Source organism: Portunus trituberculatus, chromosome 48 (genome assembly GCF_017591435.1).
Source record: "Portunus trituberculatus isolate SZX2019 chromosome 48, ASM1759143v1, whole genome shotgun sequence".
Lineage (NCBI taxonomy): Eukaryota > Metazoa > Arthropoda > Malacostraca > Decapoda > Portunidae > Portunus > Portunus trituberculatus.
Genome location: NC_059302.1, coordinates 10,475,925 through 10,491,634, shown reverse-complemented (window position 1 = coordinate 10,491,634; position 15,710 = coordinate 10,475,925). Strand labels below are relative to the sequence as shown.

Sequence of the window (15,710 nt, the reverse complement as noted above, 5' to 3'; positions counted from 1 at the left end):
CACAGGAGGCAGAAAAAGAGGGAGACAAGGAAGAAGAACCTGTGCGTGGCCTGGACATCAAAACTCTTAGAGAATGTCTCGGTGGTATTGAAAAAGCTCTGGAAACCCTGAAGGAACATGACTCAAATCCTGCCAGGAGTAGCAAAGTGGCTCATGACGTAGAGAAAAGTGTCAAAATTTATCAAGAAATCTATGATGAAAAAAATAAGAAAAACCAAACAGTCCTCCATCTACTCGTTCTTCCAAGCCAGTCAGACATGCCGTCCCTGTCACACCTGCCGACCTTGCTACAGCTGGCCCTTCCTCCATATCCTCTTTCTTCAAACCAGTGAAATGTGTTGACCCTGGTACAGCTGGTCCTTCCTCCATATCCTCTTTCTTCAAACCAGTGAAAAGTGCTGACCCTGCTACAGTTGGCCCTTCCACATCTACTTCCAACAATGCAGATGACATCTTATCCTCATCTGTCCACTCAGCAGAAGATGAGTAAGGGCTGAAATCACTACTGTCCCTTAGCCTCGGGAGGGACATCATCTGATAGAATATATGGCGAATGAAAGGTAAATAAAAAAAGTTTTGTTTATTTCTTTTGCACAGTACTTTACATTTTTTTTTTTATGACTGTTTTCATGTATTTTCATTTCTGTAGGGGTGACTTTTGATGTGGTGGAACGCATTCCCTATTATTACATGTTATAATGGGTTCAGTATACAGTAATTTCGATTTACGGTAAGGTTTTCAGGAAAGCTTATGTATCGTATAACGAGGACTTACTGTGTGTGTGTGTGTGTGTATGTATGTGTATATATATATATATATATATATATATATATATATATATATATATATATATATATATATATATATATATATATATACACAGGCAACCCCAGCTTAATGAACGGGTTACGTTCCTAAAAAAAAACTTTGTTAAGCGAACAGTTATAACAAGTTTGACCCCTGACTTGAACTTCCATTGAGAGTAAAAGCGAGAGTGCATCATGTACAGTGAAAGGTTTAATAAAAAATTAAGAAGTTAAACATTTAGGCAGTTTAATATAAGACTAAGTCATTATAATGTACACTAATGTATGTATGTAAGTAACTTTATAATGTTGATGTCGATGATCTTAAATTTACGAAAGGAGGGAAAGTGAAACGGGAAAGACACTAACCGGCAACCTGTCGAATGTAAACAAAGTGCCGTGGTACAGTGGAACCATGCGTGCTTTGGGATCTGAGGGATCTCCAAGCGCACGGGTTCGAATCCTGTCCACGGTCCGAGTGTAGGTTGGGCTTCCTCATGGGGCAACGGTTTCCTAGCTGCAGCTTTGAGATAAGGTACCCAAAAGTATCCCCTTTAGCCCATAAATTCCCGTGAAAAGCCCACATGGTAAAAAAAAAAAAAAAAAAAAAAAAAAAAAAAAAAAAAAAAAGTTGCATCATTGTACCGCATACAAAACTTATGTACCACATTTCCACAAGGCTTTGCATTTTATCCATTGCAGAGTTCAGGTGGTTCCTTTACCTTGTAAGGATGATACGGTCTCATCAGCCTTCATAATAGAGTCTGCCAACTTGAAGATAGTAGACAGTAGATGGAGTCAAGCCATGTTGGCAAGCAATGCTGTTAGTTTTCTTGCCTCTCTTGTGTCTGTGAGTAATATCCAACTTCACTTCGAGAGTAAGAAACTTCCTGGGCTTCTTAGCAACACTAGGCGACATTGCAGAGTGTTTTTGTGGCATGTTGAGTGAGGGAAGACGAGCTGCTGCTGACGATGTTATTGTTTTGAACTTGGGGAGTGAGCGGTGCGTATTTTGTCCACGAGAGGCGCTGGTGTATTCAAAAGCCTGTCGGCTTCCGTGATATGGCGGGGCTTTAAAACTTGGAAAAAATTACCTGGATAAAATTTCATTACAGTGAGTTTGGTGTTTGTTAAACGAGCAGATGGTAGTAAAAGGAAATGTTCGTTGTAGCGAAATTTCATTGTGTGAACCTTCGTTAAGCAGGGATTGCCTGTATATATATATATATATATATATATATATATATATATATATATATATATATATATATATATATATATATATATATATATATACAGGCAACCCCCGCTTAATGAAGGGGTTACGTTCCTAAAAAACCCTTCATTAAGCGAAACTTCGTTAAGCGAATCGATTATAACTTGAAAATCCATTGTGAGTAAACAAAGTGAGAGTGCATCATAGTACAGTGAAAGGTTTAATGAAAGTAAAAATTATGAAGTTAAACATTTAAGCAGTTTAATATGTCATTATAATGTACACTAATGTATGTATGTACGTAACTTTATAATGTTGAGCTTAAATTTATGAAGGGAGGGAGAGTGAAACGGGAAAGACACTAACTGGCAACCTGTGGAATGTAAACAAAGGGCACATCATTGTATCACTTACAAAACTTATGTACCACATTTCCACAAGGCTTTCCATTTCATCCATTGTAGAGTCACGAGTTCAGGTGGGTCTTTTAGCTTTCAAGGAAGATACGGTCTCACCAGCCTTCTTAATAGAGTCTGCTGACTTGAAAATAGTAGAGACAGTAGATGGAGTCAAGCGAGCAATGCTATTAGTTTTCTCGCCTCTCCTGGTCTTAGCAACGCTAGGCGACATTGCAGGGCGTTTTGGTAGTAAGTTGAGTGAGGGAAGATGAGGTGCTGGTGACATTGTTTTCAACTAGGGGGAGTGAGTGGTGCGCGTTTTGTCCATGAGAGGCGCTGGTGTATTCAAAAGCCTGTTGGCTTGCGTGATACGGCGGGGCTTTCAAACTTAGAAAAAAATACCTGGATAAAACTTCGCTAAAGCGAGTTTGGTGTTCGTTAAATGAGCAGATGGTAGTAAAATGAAACCTTCGGTGTAACGAAATTGCGTTGTGTCAACCTTCGTTAAGTGGGGATTGCCTGTATACATATACAGTGGTACCACGACATAAGAATTGAATTTGTTCTGTGACAGTCGTTGTATGTAAAAAAAATTGTATATCAAATCAACTTTTCCCATAGAAATTAATGGAAATAGAATTAATTCGTTCTTGTGATATGAATTTATCCCCTAAAAAAAATTAACATGCTTTAAATACCAACCACATATAGATTTAATATAAGATATATTCAACCCCTGCTTAACGAAGGTTCACACAACGAAATGTCGCTACGACGAACATTTCCTTTTACTACCATCTGCTCGTTTAATGAACACCAAACTCGCTTTAACAAAATTTTATCCAGATAATCTTTTCCAAGTTTGAAAGCCCCCCGTATGACGCAGGCCGACAAGCATTTGAATACACCAGCGCCTCTCATGGACAAAACGCGCACCAGTCACTCCCCCAGTTCAAAACAATAACAGCGTCAGCAGCAGCTCCTCTTCCCTCACTCAACGTGCCACCAAAATGCCCTGCAATGTCACCTAGCGTTGCTAAGAAGACCAGGAAGTCTATTACTCTCGGAGTGAAGCTGGATATTATTTACAGACACGAGACGAGAAAATTAAAAGCATTGCTCCCCACCATGGCTTGACTCCATCTACTGTCTCTACTATTTTCAAGTCAGCAGACTCTATTAAAAAGGCTGGTAAAACCATATCTTCCTTTCAAGCTAAAAGAACCATCTGAACTCAAACTCTGCAATGGATAAAACGGAAAGCCTTGTGGAAATGTGGTACATAAGTTTAGTATGCGGTACAATGATGGGTCCTTTGTTTACATTCCACAGGTTGCCAGCTAGCATATTTCCTGCTCCACTCTGCCTCCCTTCATAAATTTAAGATCATCAACATTATAAGTTACTTACATACATATATTAGATTACATTATAATGACTTAGTCTTAAATCAAACTGGTTAAATGTTTAACTTCATTATTTTTACTTTCATTAAACCTTTTACTGTACTGTGATGCACTCTCGCTTTGTTTACTCTCAATGGAAGTTCAAGTCAGGGGTTAAACTTGTTATAATTAGTTTGCTTAACGAAAGTTCGCTTAACGAACATTTTTTTTAGGAACCCATTCGTTAAGTAGGGGTTGCCAGTAAATACAATTTTTATTGTATGCATGATATAAATGAACTATATTGCCCAAAATAACAACTTAACCCACAAAACTCGGGACGCATCGATAGACGTTCTTGACGCAAGACTTGGGGCACGTCGACAGACGTTTAGGCTTTTTATGGCTATATGCTTCCCGTTTTCTTTGCTTGGCAACACTCATCAGGAGTAAACATATACCCTACGTCACTGTGTCACCAACGATGGATTGTGGGAGCGACAGTGATTTCACTGTGTCTGATTCCGCCACCTCTCTTGCATGACTTACTTCTCTACCTCAGGTCTCTCGCCATGTTATGGGGAGACAACTTTTGAATGAGAGTGGTGGTATCAGAACAGGAGAGAGAGAGAGAGAGAGAGAGAGAGAGAGAGAGAGAGAGAGAGAGAGAGAGAGAGAGAGAGAGAGAGAGAGAGAGAGAGAGAGAGAGAGAGAGAGGATACAAGGGGCCTGTTTTCTCTCGCTCCAGCCAAGGCCGCTGAATCCAATTGGACGCAAGGCCACGTAAACTGATGATACTACCTCATTCAACCTGTGATATTTGGTAACCATGACATCTAGACTTCTGATTTTTTGCATTGCAAAGAGGAAGAGTTGCTTGTGGGCAGAACACCATTTGTACTCACTCGTTTATTGAATTTCTAAGTGTAATCAGTATGTGAATACAGGCTATTTTGTGTGTTTCTTGCCAAACTTGCACTTTTAGGACCCATGATCAAAACTTAAGAAAAAATAGACACTGCCAAGGAGCACAGACACATACATGCACAAAGGGTGAACAACGCGAGCTGAATGTTTGGGTGGACACCTACCGATGGCTATTCGTATCTTAAAAATATCTTTGTATTTCAAGGTGTAAATTATGAAATTTTTTGTCGTATATAGAAATAAAATCGTATGTTGGGGTGATCGTATCTCGAGGTAATACTGTATTTGAGAATTTCCTAACCTTGTCCCCATGGTTCTCTGCATCCATATTTAAAATGGCAAATGCAATTAATGTTACTTAAAATAAATGGTATAATATTTGCAGCTGAGTATTTAATCGTGGTGTACCTGAGTGGAAGACACGAGGCGTTGCAGCGCAGCCAGCTTGGTTTCTATCTGCTGCTCCCTGTGCTGTGCCTCCTGCAGGTATGTCCTTAACTGGTACAGCTCTTGGGCAGTCACACTGGACACAGCACCTCCCACTGCTGTCGATGGACTGTGGGGAACATGTCAATATTAGCAAAAGTTTAAGGGAAAGCTATCATGTGTCTAATATACTGCATTAAATTGAAGATTTTAACAAACAGTATGGAAAAATTAGTAGTTTCAACACAAACAATAATTGTGTTTTAACACTGGAACTCAATCAGAGAAGAGTGATATGTAAGAGAAAGGCAATGAGACCAAGATTAAGGTCTATATTAAGTTCATCAATGCATACCTAAACTTTAATAAGCCTGACTACTTGTAAATTACTGTAATGTTCCTTACTAACCCAATGGCTATGGCTTTCATTAAAGAAAAATAATGGATTGACTGGCAACAAAAAAAGTACACACAGGCCTGTCTGTACTGTGCTATAAACAATCTGTCATATATTCAATTACAGAACACCACACCAGTACATACTGAACCCCATTTCCCCCACAGTATCACTCATAAACATACTTCCTTCTTACATTATTTTTCCACTTCTCTTGTAACTCTAAGAAAATGTGGAGGCTACTTGTGACAAAACATTCGTACATATCAAGCCAATCCCAAACACTAAACTCATACTACTTTACATATTCCGACAAAAGACTATTCCAATTTAATACACAATAAACTGCTTGACTGTTCTCTGTCTTTAACTCACCTGGCTTTGGCTTCCTGTCCATCAGGCATGTACAGCTTTAAGGTGGCAACTATACATCCATGCGTCACTGCATGAAGGAAAGTTAAAGATTTACATGTGCTGGCGCTCTCCAGTTTTTAGTTTAAATAAAAATATCTATGTGGTTGGTCACACACACACACACACACACACACACACACACACACACACACACACACACATGATTTCACAGAACCTAATAGGACATGGGTTTGCCAAGGATTACAGGAGATCGCAGTACATAAAGAGGATATTGGAAGATTATTGGAGAAGTTGGATGTCAGAAAAGATATGGAGCCAGGTGGTGTATCAGGCTGGGTGTTAAAATAATGTCAAGAGCAACTACTGGATCCAATTTGGAAAATAATTACAAGTTCAATAAATGAAGGAAAAGTTCCACTAGAATGGAAGAGAGCCAACGTAATACCGATATTTAAAGGAGGAAAAGCAACTGAACCACTAAACTACAGACCAGTGTCACAAGTGTTTTTGGGAAGTTATGTGAAATAATTATCAAAGAAAAATGGGTTAAATTTCTAGAAGAGGAGCAAGTCATATCAAACAGACAATTTGGGTTCAAGACAGGGCAGTCATGTTTATCAAACTTATTAAGCTTCTACTCAGGGTTATTGCAGAACTTGAAAACAGAGATGGATGGGTAGACACAATATACCTTATATTAAAAAGGCTTTTGATAAAGTCCCTCATGGTAGACTACTTTGGAAACTAGAGAACATAGGAGGACTGTGAGGAACTCTGCTTGAATGGACAAGAGATTATTTGAAGGATAGGGAAATGAGAACTGTGATCAGATACATACTCATCTTGGAGTAAAGTAACTAGCAGAGTGCCACAAGGGTCAGTGTTAGTCCCCATTATGTTTCAGATTTATGTAAAGTGGAAATTGGAGTTCAATGCCAGGAAATGTCATGTAATGGAACTAGAAAAGAGCAAAAGAAGACCGATATGGAACTATTTGATGGGAGAGGAACAAATAATGATGACTAAAGAGGAAAAAGAACTGGGAGTGATTATACAGGAAAATCTGAACCACCAAAAACACATAGCAAGATATTTGGTATATCATATAACATGTTGACTTATATAAGAGTGGCATTTCAATTCATGGGCAAAGATATGATGAAAAAATCATCACAAGCATGATATGTCCAAAGCTGGATATGTAGTGGTGTGGTCTCTGAGCTCTAAAAAAGATATAAGATTAGAAAAGATAGACAAAGACGACCTGGTGCTGGTGACAGAAGATGGAAGGACAAGAGGTCATGTAAAGATCATCAGGATGAGGCAAGTGTGAGAAGGATATTGGAAAATACAGATTTCCACACAGAACAGTGGACCGGTGGAATGCATTGAATAATGAAGTTGTTACAGTACATAATGTGCATAACTTAAGGAAAAATTGGATAAATGGAGTCAGGGAGACAGGAAATTATGAGGCCTGCTGAAACTCTGTACTATACAACTAAGTAAATATACACACACACACACACACACACACACACACACACACACACACACACACACACACACACACACACACACACACACACACACACACACACGACTAAAAGGCTTTTGATAAAGCTCCTCATAGCAGACTACTTTGGAAGTTAGAGAACATAGAAGGACTGAGAGGAATAATGTTAGACTGGATAAGGGATTACTTAAAAGACAGAGATAAATGGTGATCAAAGATGTATACTCATCCTGGAGTAAAGTAACAAGTGGAGTGCCACAAGGGTCAGTGTTAGCCCCCATTATGTTCCAGGTATATGTAAATGACATACAGAATGGAATGACCAGTTATATTAATTTGTTTGCTGATGATGCAAAATTGCTAAGAGTAATCAAGACCTGAGAAGACCGTTTGATGCTGCAGGAAGATATAGACAAAATTTATGAGTGGAGTAAGAAGTGGAAGTTAGAATACCATGCCAAGAAATGCCATGTATTGAAATTAAGAAAGAGTAAGAGAAGACCAGTATGGAACTATTTGATGGGAGAGGAAAAAGATCTGGGAGTGGTTATACAAGAAACTCTGATACCCGAAAAAACACACAAGATATTTTGATCAATGCATAAAAATATTGACTAATATTAGGGTGGCATTTCAGTACTTGGACAAGGATATGATGAAAAAAATTATTATGAGTATGATACGTCCAAAGTTGGAATATGCAGCAGTGGTGTGGTCGCCAAGCTTGAAAAAGGATATGAGAAGATTAGAATGGATCCAGAGGATAGCTACAAAGATGGTGCCAAAGATAAAAGACCTAACATATGAAGAAAGGCTGAAGGAAATGGGACTGCCAACCTTACAAGATAGAAGAGAAAGAGGAGACCTAATAATATTGTATAAAGTAGTTAATGGCATTAGAAAATACAGTTATCCACATAGAATGGTGGAAAAGTGGAATGCATTGAATGATGAAATTGTTACAGCACATAATGTGCATAGCTTAAAGAAAATATATAAGTAGAGATATGGAGACAGGACACTATGAGCCCCACTCGAACCCTGTACAGTACAAATATGTAAATACACTATCATTACTACTAAAGTCTATTTTTTAGTGCTTTATTTGTTTACATGGACAGTTTTCAAAGGCCACACAGATGATGAGCCAGGTTCTCATGGGCATTCTCCCCATTAATGATACAGGTTCCTTCTTAAAGTACCACTAGCATAATAAAAAAAACATGGTAGAAAATTAGCTATTTCCACTAAAGTGTCAGCTGAATGCAAACAGTGAAACTCCGAAATATTTATGTATACAAAAATGCACTTGGTTTGTTAATCCCTGGTGAGGTACGCACTCTTAAGATAAACATGGAAACAAATATGGTGATGGAAAATTATTAACTGTCATATTCTGTATTTAACTTGATAAAAATATCCACCCATCCACACCTTTTCTAGAGTTCTCCATGACATCGACACCAAACTGCACAATGTCCCCTGAGCACACTTCCCGCGGTGCAGACTCTTCTGAGCCCTTGCTGAGTCGTTGGTTGTTGACGAAGGTGCCATTGCTGCTCTTAGTGTCCTGCAGATAAAACTGAGAAAGACAAAAGAGAGAGGAAGGGAGTTAAAGGTGAATGTTATGCTCTTGTTGCAGTGGTAACAAAGTTAAAAGATATAAGTTATGAGAAATGAAAGATAAGATAAGATTGAGTGTAGGTGAGGGGAAGTTGTGGAGAAGTTAAAAAGAACAAGTTTAGAGGGATGAATAGAGCATAATGTAGTTACTTTTGGTTTACTAAGAGTTGCTGTAGTTACAAGACCTGGTTTTCATTATCATCATCATCATCTACAGTTCCACTGCATGATAGAAAAAAAAAGTTCCCTGCAATCTTCTCCATTTATGTATTGAGTGCCAATCAGTTCCAGGCCATCCATTCAAGTATAATCTCATTTCTCCCTATACCCATCAGCCACCTCTAGAACCACTTATTACTCCTACCAGTTACAACAGTACAATGAAAAAAACTATCCAAGTTATGAGACATCTTTAAATCTCCCTCTTGAAATAGTTCATGTCAGGTTGGGAGAAGCATACAAGAGTTTAATGGTAAAAGGGATCAATATTGACAATACTGGGAGGGAGGGGGGGTGAAATATTTATGCTCATGGCAAAGTGTGTGAGCCTGAACCAAGACAAATGAAAAGCAACAGGGAGAGACATGACTTCAAGTATACATGTATGCAGATAAGGCACCAGGTGTGTATGTTCTTGTATTGTTACAACTGTTTTTGGATATCAAGATTGAAATTCCTGTGCACTGTGATCAATAAGCTATCTATCTATCTATGACTGAACACCACAGGGTCCTCACCTTGCCATTCTCATACCACAGGAGGGCATGGTTTCTGGAGAGCACCTTGCAGTCAAAGATGGCATTGTTGGTGGCAGGCCGGGCGCGGGCCACTGACCGACCAATCTTGACTGATTGGTCGAGGACTAGAGTTCTTTCCTGTATGAAGAGAAGAGACAAGTGAGATGCAGGAAAGGGTGTGGCCTGCCATTTATATATATATATATATATATATATATATATATATATATATATATATATATATATATATATATATATATATATATATATATAAACTGTACACACTATTATTATTATCATTTGTTACAATCTTGACAGGAAAGTTGGGGCTTGAGTTCTCTGCTGTGTTGAGAAGAGATAAGTGATTGTAGAGAATGGTGTTGTCTGTCACTTGAAAATATTATGCATACTATTAGGTACTAGTTGCAATCTTAACAGATAGATCAAGGAATAAGAGTTTGTTCCTGTGTAGAGGAGAGAAATAAGTGAGATGCAAGTAATGGTGCAGACTGTCATTTACAAATACATACAGGACAACCTATTATCATCATCATCATTTTTTGTTCCTGCTATTGTTGTGTGTGTGTGTGTGTGTGTGAGAGAGAGAGAGAGAGAGAGAGAGAGAGAGAGAGAGAGAGAGAGAGAGAGAGAGAGAGAGAGAGAGAGAGAGAGAGAGAGAGAGAGAGAGAGAGAGAGAGAGAGAGAGCTTAATATATCACCCTGAAGACAAACTAAAGTATTCCTAAAATATTCACAGATGTAGAGGAGGCATGAGGAGGAATGACAGGTGTGTGTGTGTGTGTGTGTGTGTGTGTGTGTGTGTGTGTGTGTGTGTGTGTGTGTGTGTGTGTGTGTGTGTGTTTCACTGTTTGATCTGCTGCAGTCTCTGACGAGACAGCCAGACGTTACCCTACGGAACGAGCTCAGAGCTCATTATTTCCGATCTTCTGATAGGCCTGAGACCAGGCACACACCACACACCGGGACAACAAGGTCACAACTCCTCGATTTACATCCCGTACCTACTCACTGCTAGGTGAACAGGGGCTACACGTGAAAGGAGACACACCCAAATATCTCCACCTGGCCAGGGAATCAAACCCCGGTCCTCTGGCTTGTGAAGCCAGCGCTCTAACCACTGAGCTACCGGGTGTGTGTGTGTGTGTGTGTGTGTGTGTGTGTGTGTGTGTGTGTGTGTGTGTGTGTGTGTGTGTGTGTCTGTCCCAAGCCCACCCTCACCCCAGAGCTGCATGGATCAGGTTACCCCAGGAACAGCAACACACTGGTCTTGGCAGCACACCACCACCACCACCACCATCCCCACCACTACTACTACTACTACTTCTGAACCCTGCTGAGGACTCAAATCCAAGTAGCAATAATAGAGTGTGTGTGTGTGTGTGTGTGTGTGTGTGTGTGTGTGTGAAAACAACAATTAGGTATGGTAAAGGATAGAAATAAAGAGATGAGAGGAAGAGAAGGAAGGAGGCAGGAAGAGCACAAAATTCTAGGTAAGGATGATGTGACATTAATGAGAAGAGTGTCTGGTTTGAGGTTATGTCCATGTTATTTGAATCATTATTAAGATGATGTGCAGAAAACCCTAAGGTGAGGAGAGGATCTTGTGTCAGAGAGAGAGAGAGAGAGAGAGAGAGAGAGAGAGAGAGAGAGAGAGAGAGAGAGAGAGAGAGAGAGAGAGAGAGAGAGAGAGAGAGAGAGAGAGAGTTACAGACAAGAGTAAGGATGAGGAAGTGTTTGTGGAGTGCCAACTCACTTGACCCATGAGCCCTTGAGGTCCAACAGGGAGCTCTCTCTCTCTCTCTCTCTCTCTCTCTCTCCGGCTTCAGAAATCAATCTTCCTTTGTATTTTCTGTCACAACGTTTGAAATATGATACCAGTGCACCTCCTCTCTACCTGTGTGTGTGTGTGTGTGTGTGTGTGTGTGTAAGATGGAAATACATACATAAGAGTATCCAAAATAGTAAATAGGTCTCAAACTTTTAAAACAACAATAATTACTATCACAATCACTATTAACAACAACAAAAACTACAACTGCTATCACCAACACCAATAGCAGCAGCAGCAGCTTGTCTTGTACAGCACCAGGACATTTACTACTTCATCACCCACGCACCATCTCATCCTATCTCTCATCCACAACACATCCTTCCATCACACACACCACTACACCACCATCCCAGACACGTCCCGCAACACACACCACCGCAGAAGGCCTCTATCAAACCCTAGGACGTGAGGAGTGGACATTCTCTCTCTCTCTCTCTCTCTCTCTCTCTCTCTCTCTCACACACATGGGAGCGAGATGGATGCTAAGTGAGCTCTTCCTCAATCTTGATAAGGGCCATTTTTCAAGGTCATACAACATCTTGAGGAGGAGGAGCTGGTGGTGGTTGTCTGTGGTGATATTCTCTCTCTCTCTCTCTCTCTCTCTCTCTCTCTCTCTCTCTCTCATAAGAGGTTTCAGATGTATCTCTTGAATTCTAAACACACCTGTCTTCCTCCTTCCATCTCCCCTTCCCCCTCCCAATCCTTCTCCACTTCCAGGAGATACACAACACCTCCTGAGCTTCCTGCCAACTGCCTTATCTTTCCCTCCAGTCAGGACTCCACCCACAATCCTCTGTTTCCTTCTTATCCCTTTCCTCCTCCTCCTGATCCAGTAACTTTTTGTCCCTACACTCCTCCTTCTCCTCCTCCTCCTCTTCTTCATCTGCACCGTACAACACCCTTCACGGATCCCAAGCATGATAAAAAGAAGTTAAGCTTAATAAGCTGAGTTGGGTGGGGGCTCAAATAACGAGGTGAATGTACATGTCTACAGAGAGAGAGAGAGAGAGAGAGAGAGAGAGAGAGAGAGAGAGAGAGAGAGAGAGAGAGAGAGAGAGAGAGAGAGAGAGAGAGAGAGAGAGAGAGAGAGAGAGAGAGAGAGAGAGAGAGAGAGAGAGAGAGAGAGAGAGACTTAAGGGATGAGGAAAGACAGATTGCGTTGAGTGGCAGTGTGGGGCTGAGCTGGACGGTGTATGGAGAGGAGGGGGAGGTGTGGAGAGTCAACACACGCACACTGGAGAACACGTGTGCTGAGGAAATACGGGGAAATCAAGAAAGGAACGCAAGATGACAAGAAGTCCAGAAAGAAAAGATATAACACACAAGTTGAGAAATACGTACCCATCTTTTACTATTCTGATTTATTAACTTTACACTAATTGTTCTCATACTGATTCTTACTACGGAAAAATGGCTAAACGAGATTAAATGGGAAATAATTTAGGGGTGAAAACTATAATAAGAGTTCATCCTTATCTCTCGGTTCAGGGTTCGTGTTTACTATTCTGTACCATTTTGACTACACACACACACACACACACACACACACACACACACACACACACACACACACGGTAGCTCAGTGGTTAGAGCGCTGGCTTCACAAGCCAGAGGACCGGGGTTCGATTCCCCGGCCGGGTGGAGATATTTGGGTGTGTCTCCTTTCACGTGTAGCCCCTGTTCACCTAGCAGTGAGTAGGTACGGGATGTAAATCGAGGAGTTGTGACCTTGTTGTCCCGGTGTGTGGTGTGTGCCTGGTCTCAGACCTATCCGAAGATCGGAAATAATGAGCTCTGAGCTCGCTCCGTAGGGTAACGTCTGGCTGTCTCGTCAGAGACTGCAGCAGATCAAACAATGAAACACACACACACACACAATCATAGTGTATGTTAGCGCGCTCAGCTCACAACCGAGAAGGCCCGGGTTCGAGTTCCGGGAGCGACGAGGCAAATGGGCAAGCCTCTTTATGTGTAGCCCCTGTTCACCTAGCAGTAAATAGACACGGGATGTAACTAGAGGGGTTGTGCCTCGCTTTGCTGGTGTGTGTGGTGTGTGATGTGGTCTGAGTCCTACCCGAAGATCGGACAGTATATATGAGCTCTGAGCTCTTTCCGTAAGAGAAAGGGTGGCTGGGTGACCCGCAGGCAACCGTGGTGAATAACACACACGCGGCTAAAGGAGACTATCGATCCCTGCATTTATGAGTGAACTCCATAAAAATGAACACCTTACCATTCTTTACTCTTCCCACAAATTTCCGTAATGCAAAAAAGCCCAAGAGATTAAAGACTAACCAAATGAATGAGCAAAAAAACTACCATAAATATTGTAAAAAACACTTTCATATCAAATCGAACACCAAATAAAGAAAGAGTAAAGAAAAAGGTAAGATAAATAAACACAGGCAAGTATACATAACTGACAAAAAAAGGGCAATGATTAAACAAAGACCAGGAAAATCATTATCATTCAGTGTAAAGTCCTTGTTTTCCCTTAGGGGGGGCAGGACGTCTTGCCGAGTCCCTCCCTCAATGTTCATCCCTGTCACGCCCCGCACACGCCGCCTCCAGGCATTCAGTCTTCCCTCTGGTCTTTCTATGGCCAACACAACATCTCTTATTGTAGTACATCATCTACCCCTCCAGTGCTATGCCGCGTTTTCATATTCATTCTGGTTACTATTTGGCGTTTTTATCGGCTTCAGAAACTTGTGTGAAGAATTAAAATAGTGAAGACACGGACCATTAATCTTTTGATCTTTATAGATCCTTCGCAATGTAAATAAAATAGTTTAGATCCTTCGTTATGTAAATAAAATCGTATAATCAAAATTCATGGTAAAAATGCGTTCCAGTACTGAAGGGGTTAAAACTGCTAAGAGGGTCCTTCATTCACATACGCCCCACGTTTCCTATTTATATCATCTTGTATTAAAACTGCCAAGACCGTCCCTCACTCATCTCAAGACCAGTGGAAGAGTAGTTTTTTTTTTCTTTTTAATACAATACGGGCTTTTTACGGGAATTCACGTGTAGGGAGAGGAGACACTTGAAAGAATAAGACGATAATATTGTCTTTTTGAATTATACACATATTTAAGAGTTTAGTACATAAAATAAATGTCCAGAAAGTTGTTGGTGATCAAGAACAAATTGTGCACCAGATAAAGGGTTAAATCTTTAAAATCACGCAATCATAATCCTACTTTTTTTTTCTATATTCATCAAATTTCAGTACATTCACCACTACCACCAATCATTAGTTCCTAGATCTGACCCAGGCGTTGACTTAGGCAACACAGCAACGGCTTCACACGCAGCTACAAACTCACTCACCAGGGAAGCAAAGGTGAGGCGCGGGGTGAAGTACTGGTAAGGATAAGGATAAGGAAGCAAAGGTCTCGACAAACAGACAGACAAACATTGTACACACGTGGCACAGACTCAACTTTACACCTCTCAAACCTTGCTAGAGGAAATAAGGATGTTAAATGATAATGATGGTGGTGGTAGTGGTGGTGATGGTGGTGACTGTGATGGGGGTGATGCTGATGTACATCTAACCGCCACATAAACAAGGGTCCCGTGAAAACGACAATATGATAACAATGGTAACGTATATACACCATCTTCACCTTACATCGCAAGACACACAACGATACTCAGAAACGTAAGCTTGTGTACTGATATTGATGACGATGATGATAGTAATGCTGCGGATAGACAGTAAATATATTTAACTTTACACCACCACATAACCAAAGCTAATAATACTAGGCAAAATAATGACGATGATGATGATGATGATGATGATGATGATTATAGCCTTGCAGCGTCACTGGCCACCCCCACATAACCAAAACTGAGAAAAACAAACACAGTGATCCCACCCAGTCTTTCAAAACAATGGCAACACACAGAAGGAAGATTTACCGGGAGGAGTTTAATTATTATGCTTGGGGAAGTGAGTTGGGGAGGGAGGGGAAGAGAGGAAGGCAGGAAAGGTGAGGTAGGGGGAAAGGAGGGGATAAGAGAGGAAGGCGAGGAATGT

At 40.6% G+C, this 15,710-nt stretch overlaps 1 protein-coding gene across 3 annotated transcripts in view; it reads right to left on the bottom strand.

Moving 5' to 3' along the window:
- The window catches only part of LOC123498396 (sarcolemmal membrane-associated protein-like), a 123,560-nt gene that overhangs the window by 60,018 nt on the left and 47,832 nt on the right, over positions 1–15,710 (bottom strand). For all 3 annotated transcript variants that reach the window (XM_045245503.1, XM_045245502.1, XM_045245504.1), the window contains exons 3-6: positions 9,808–9,945; positions 8,882–9,029; positions 5,932–5,998; positions 5,142–5,289 (exon numbers count right to left, since the gene is read on the bottom strand). In XM_045245503.1, coding sequence (XP_045101438.1) covers positions 5,142–5,289; positions 5,932–5,998; positions 8,882–9,029; positions 9,808–9,945 — 501 coding nt within the window. The remainder of the gene's footprint in view (positions 1–5,141; positions 5,290–5,931; positions 5,999–8,881; positions 9,030–9,807; positions 9,946–15,710) is intronic.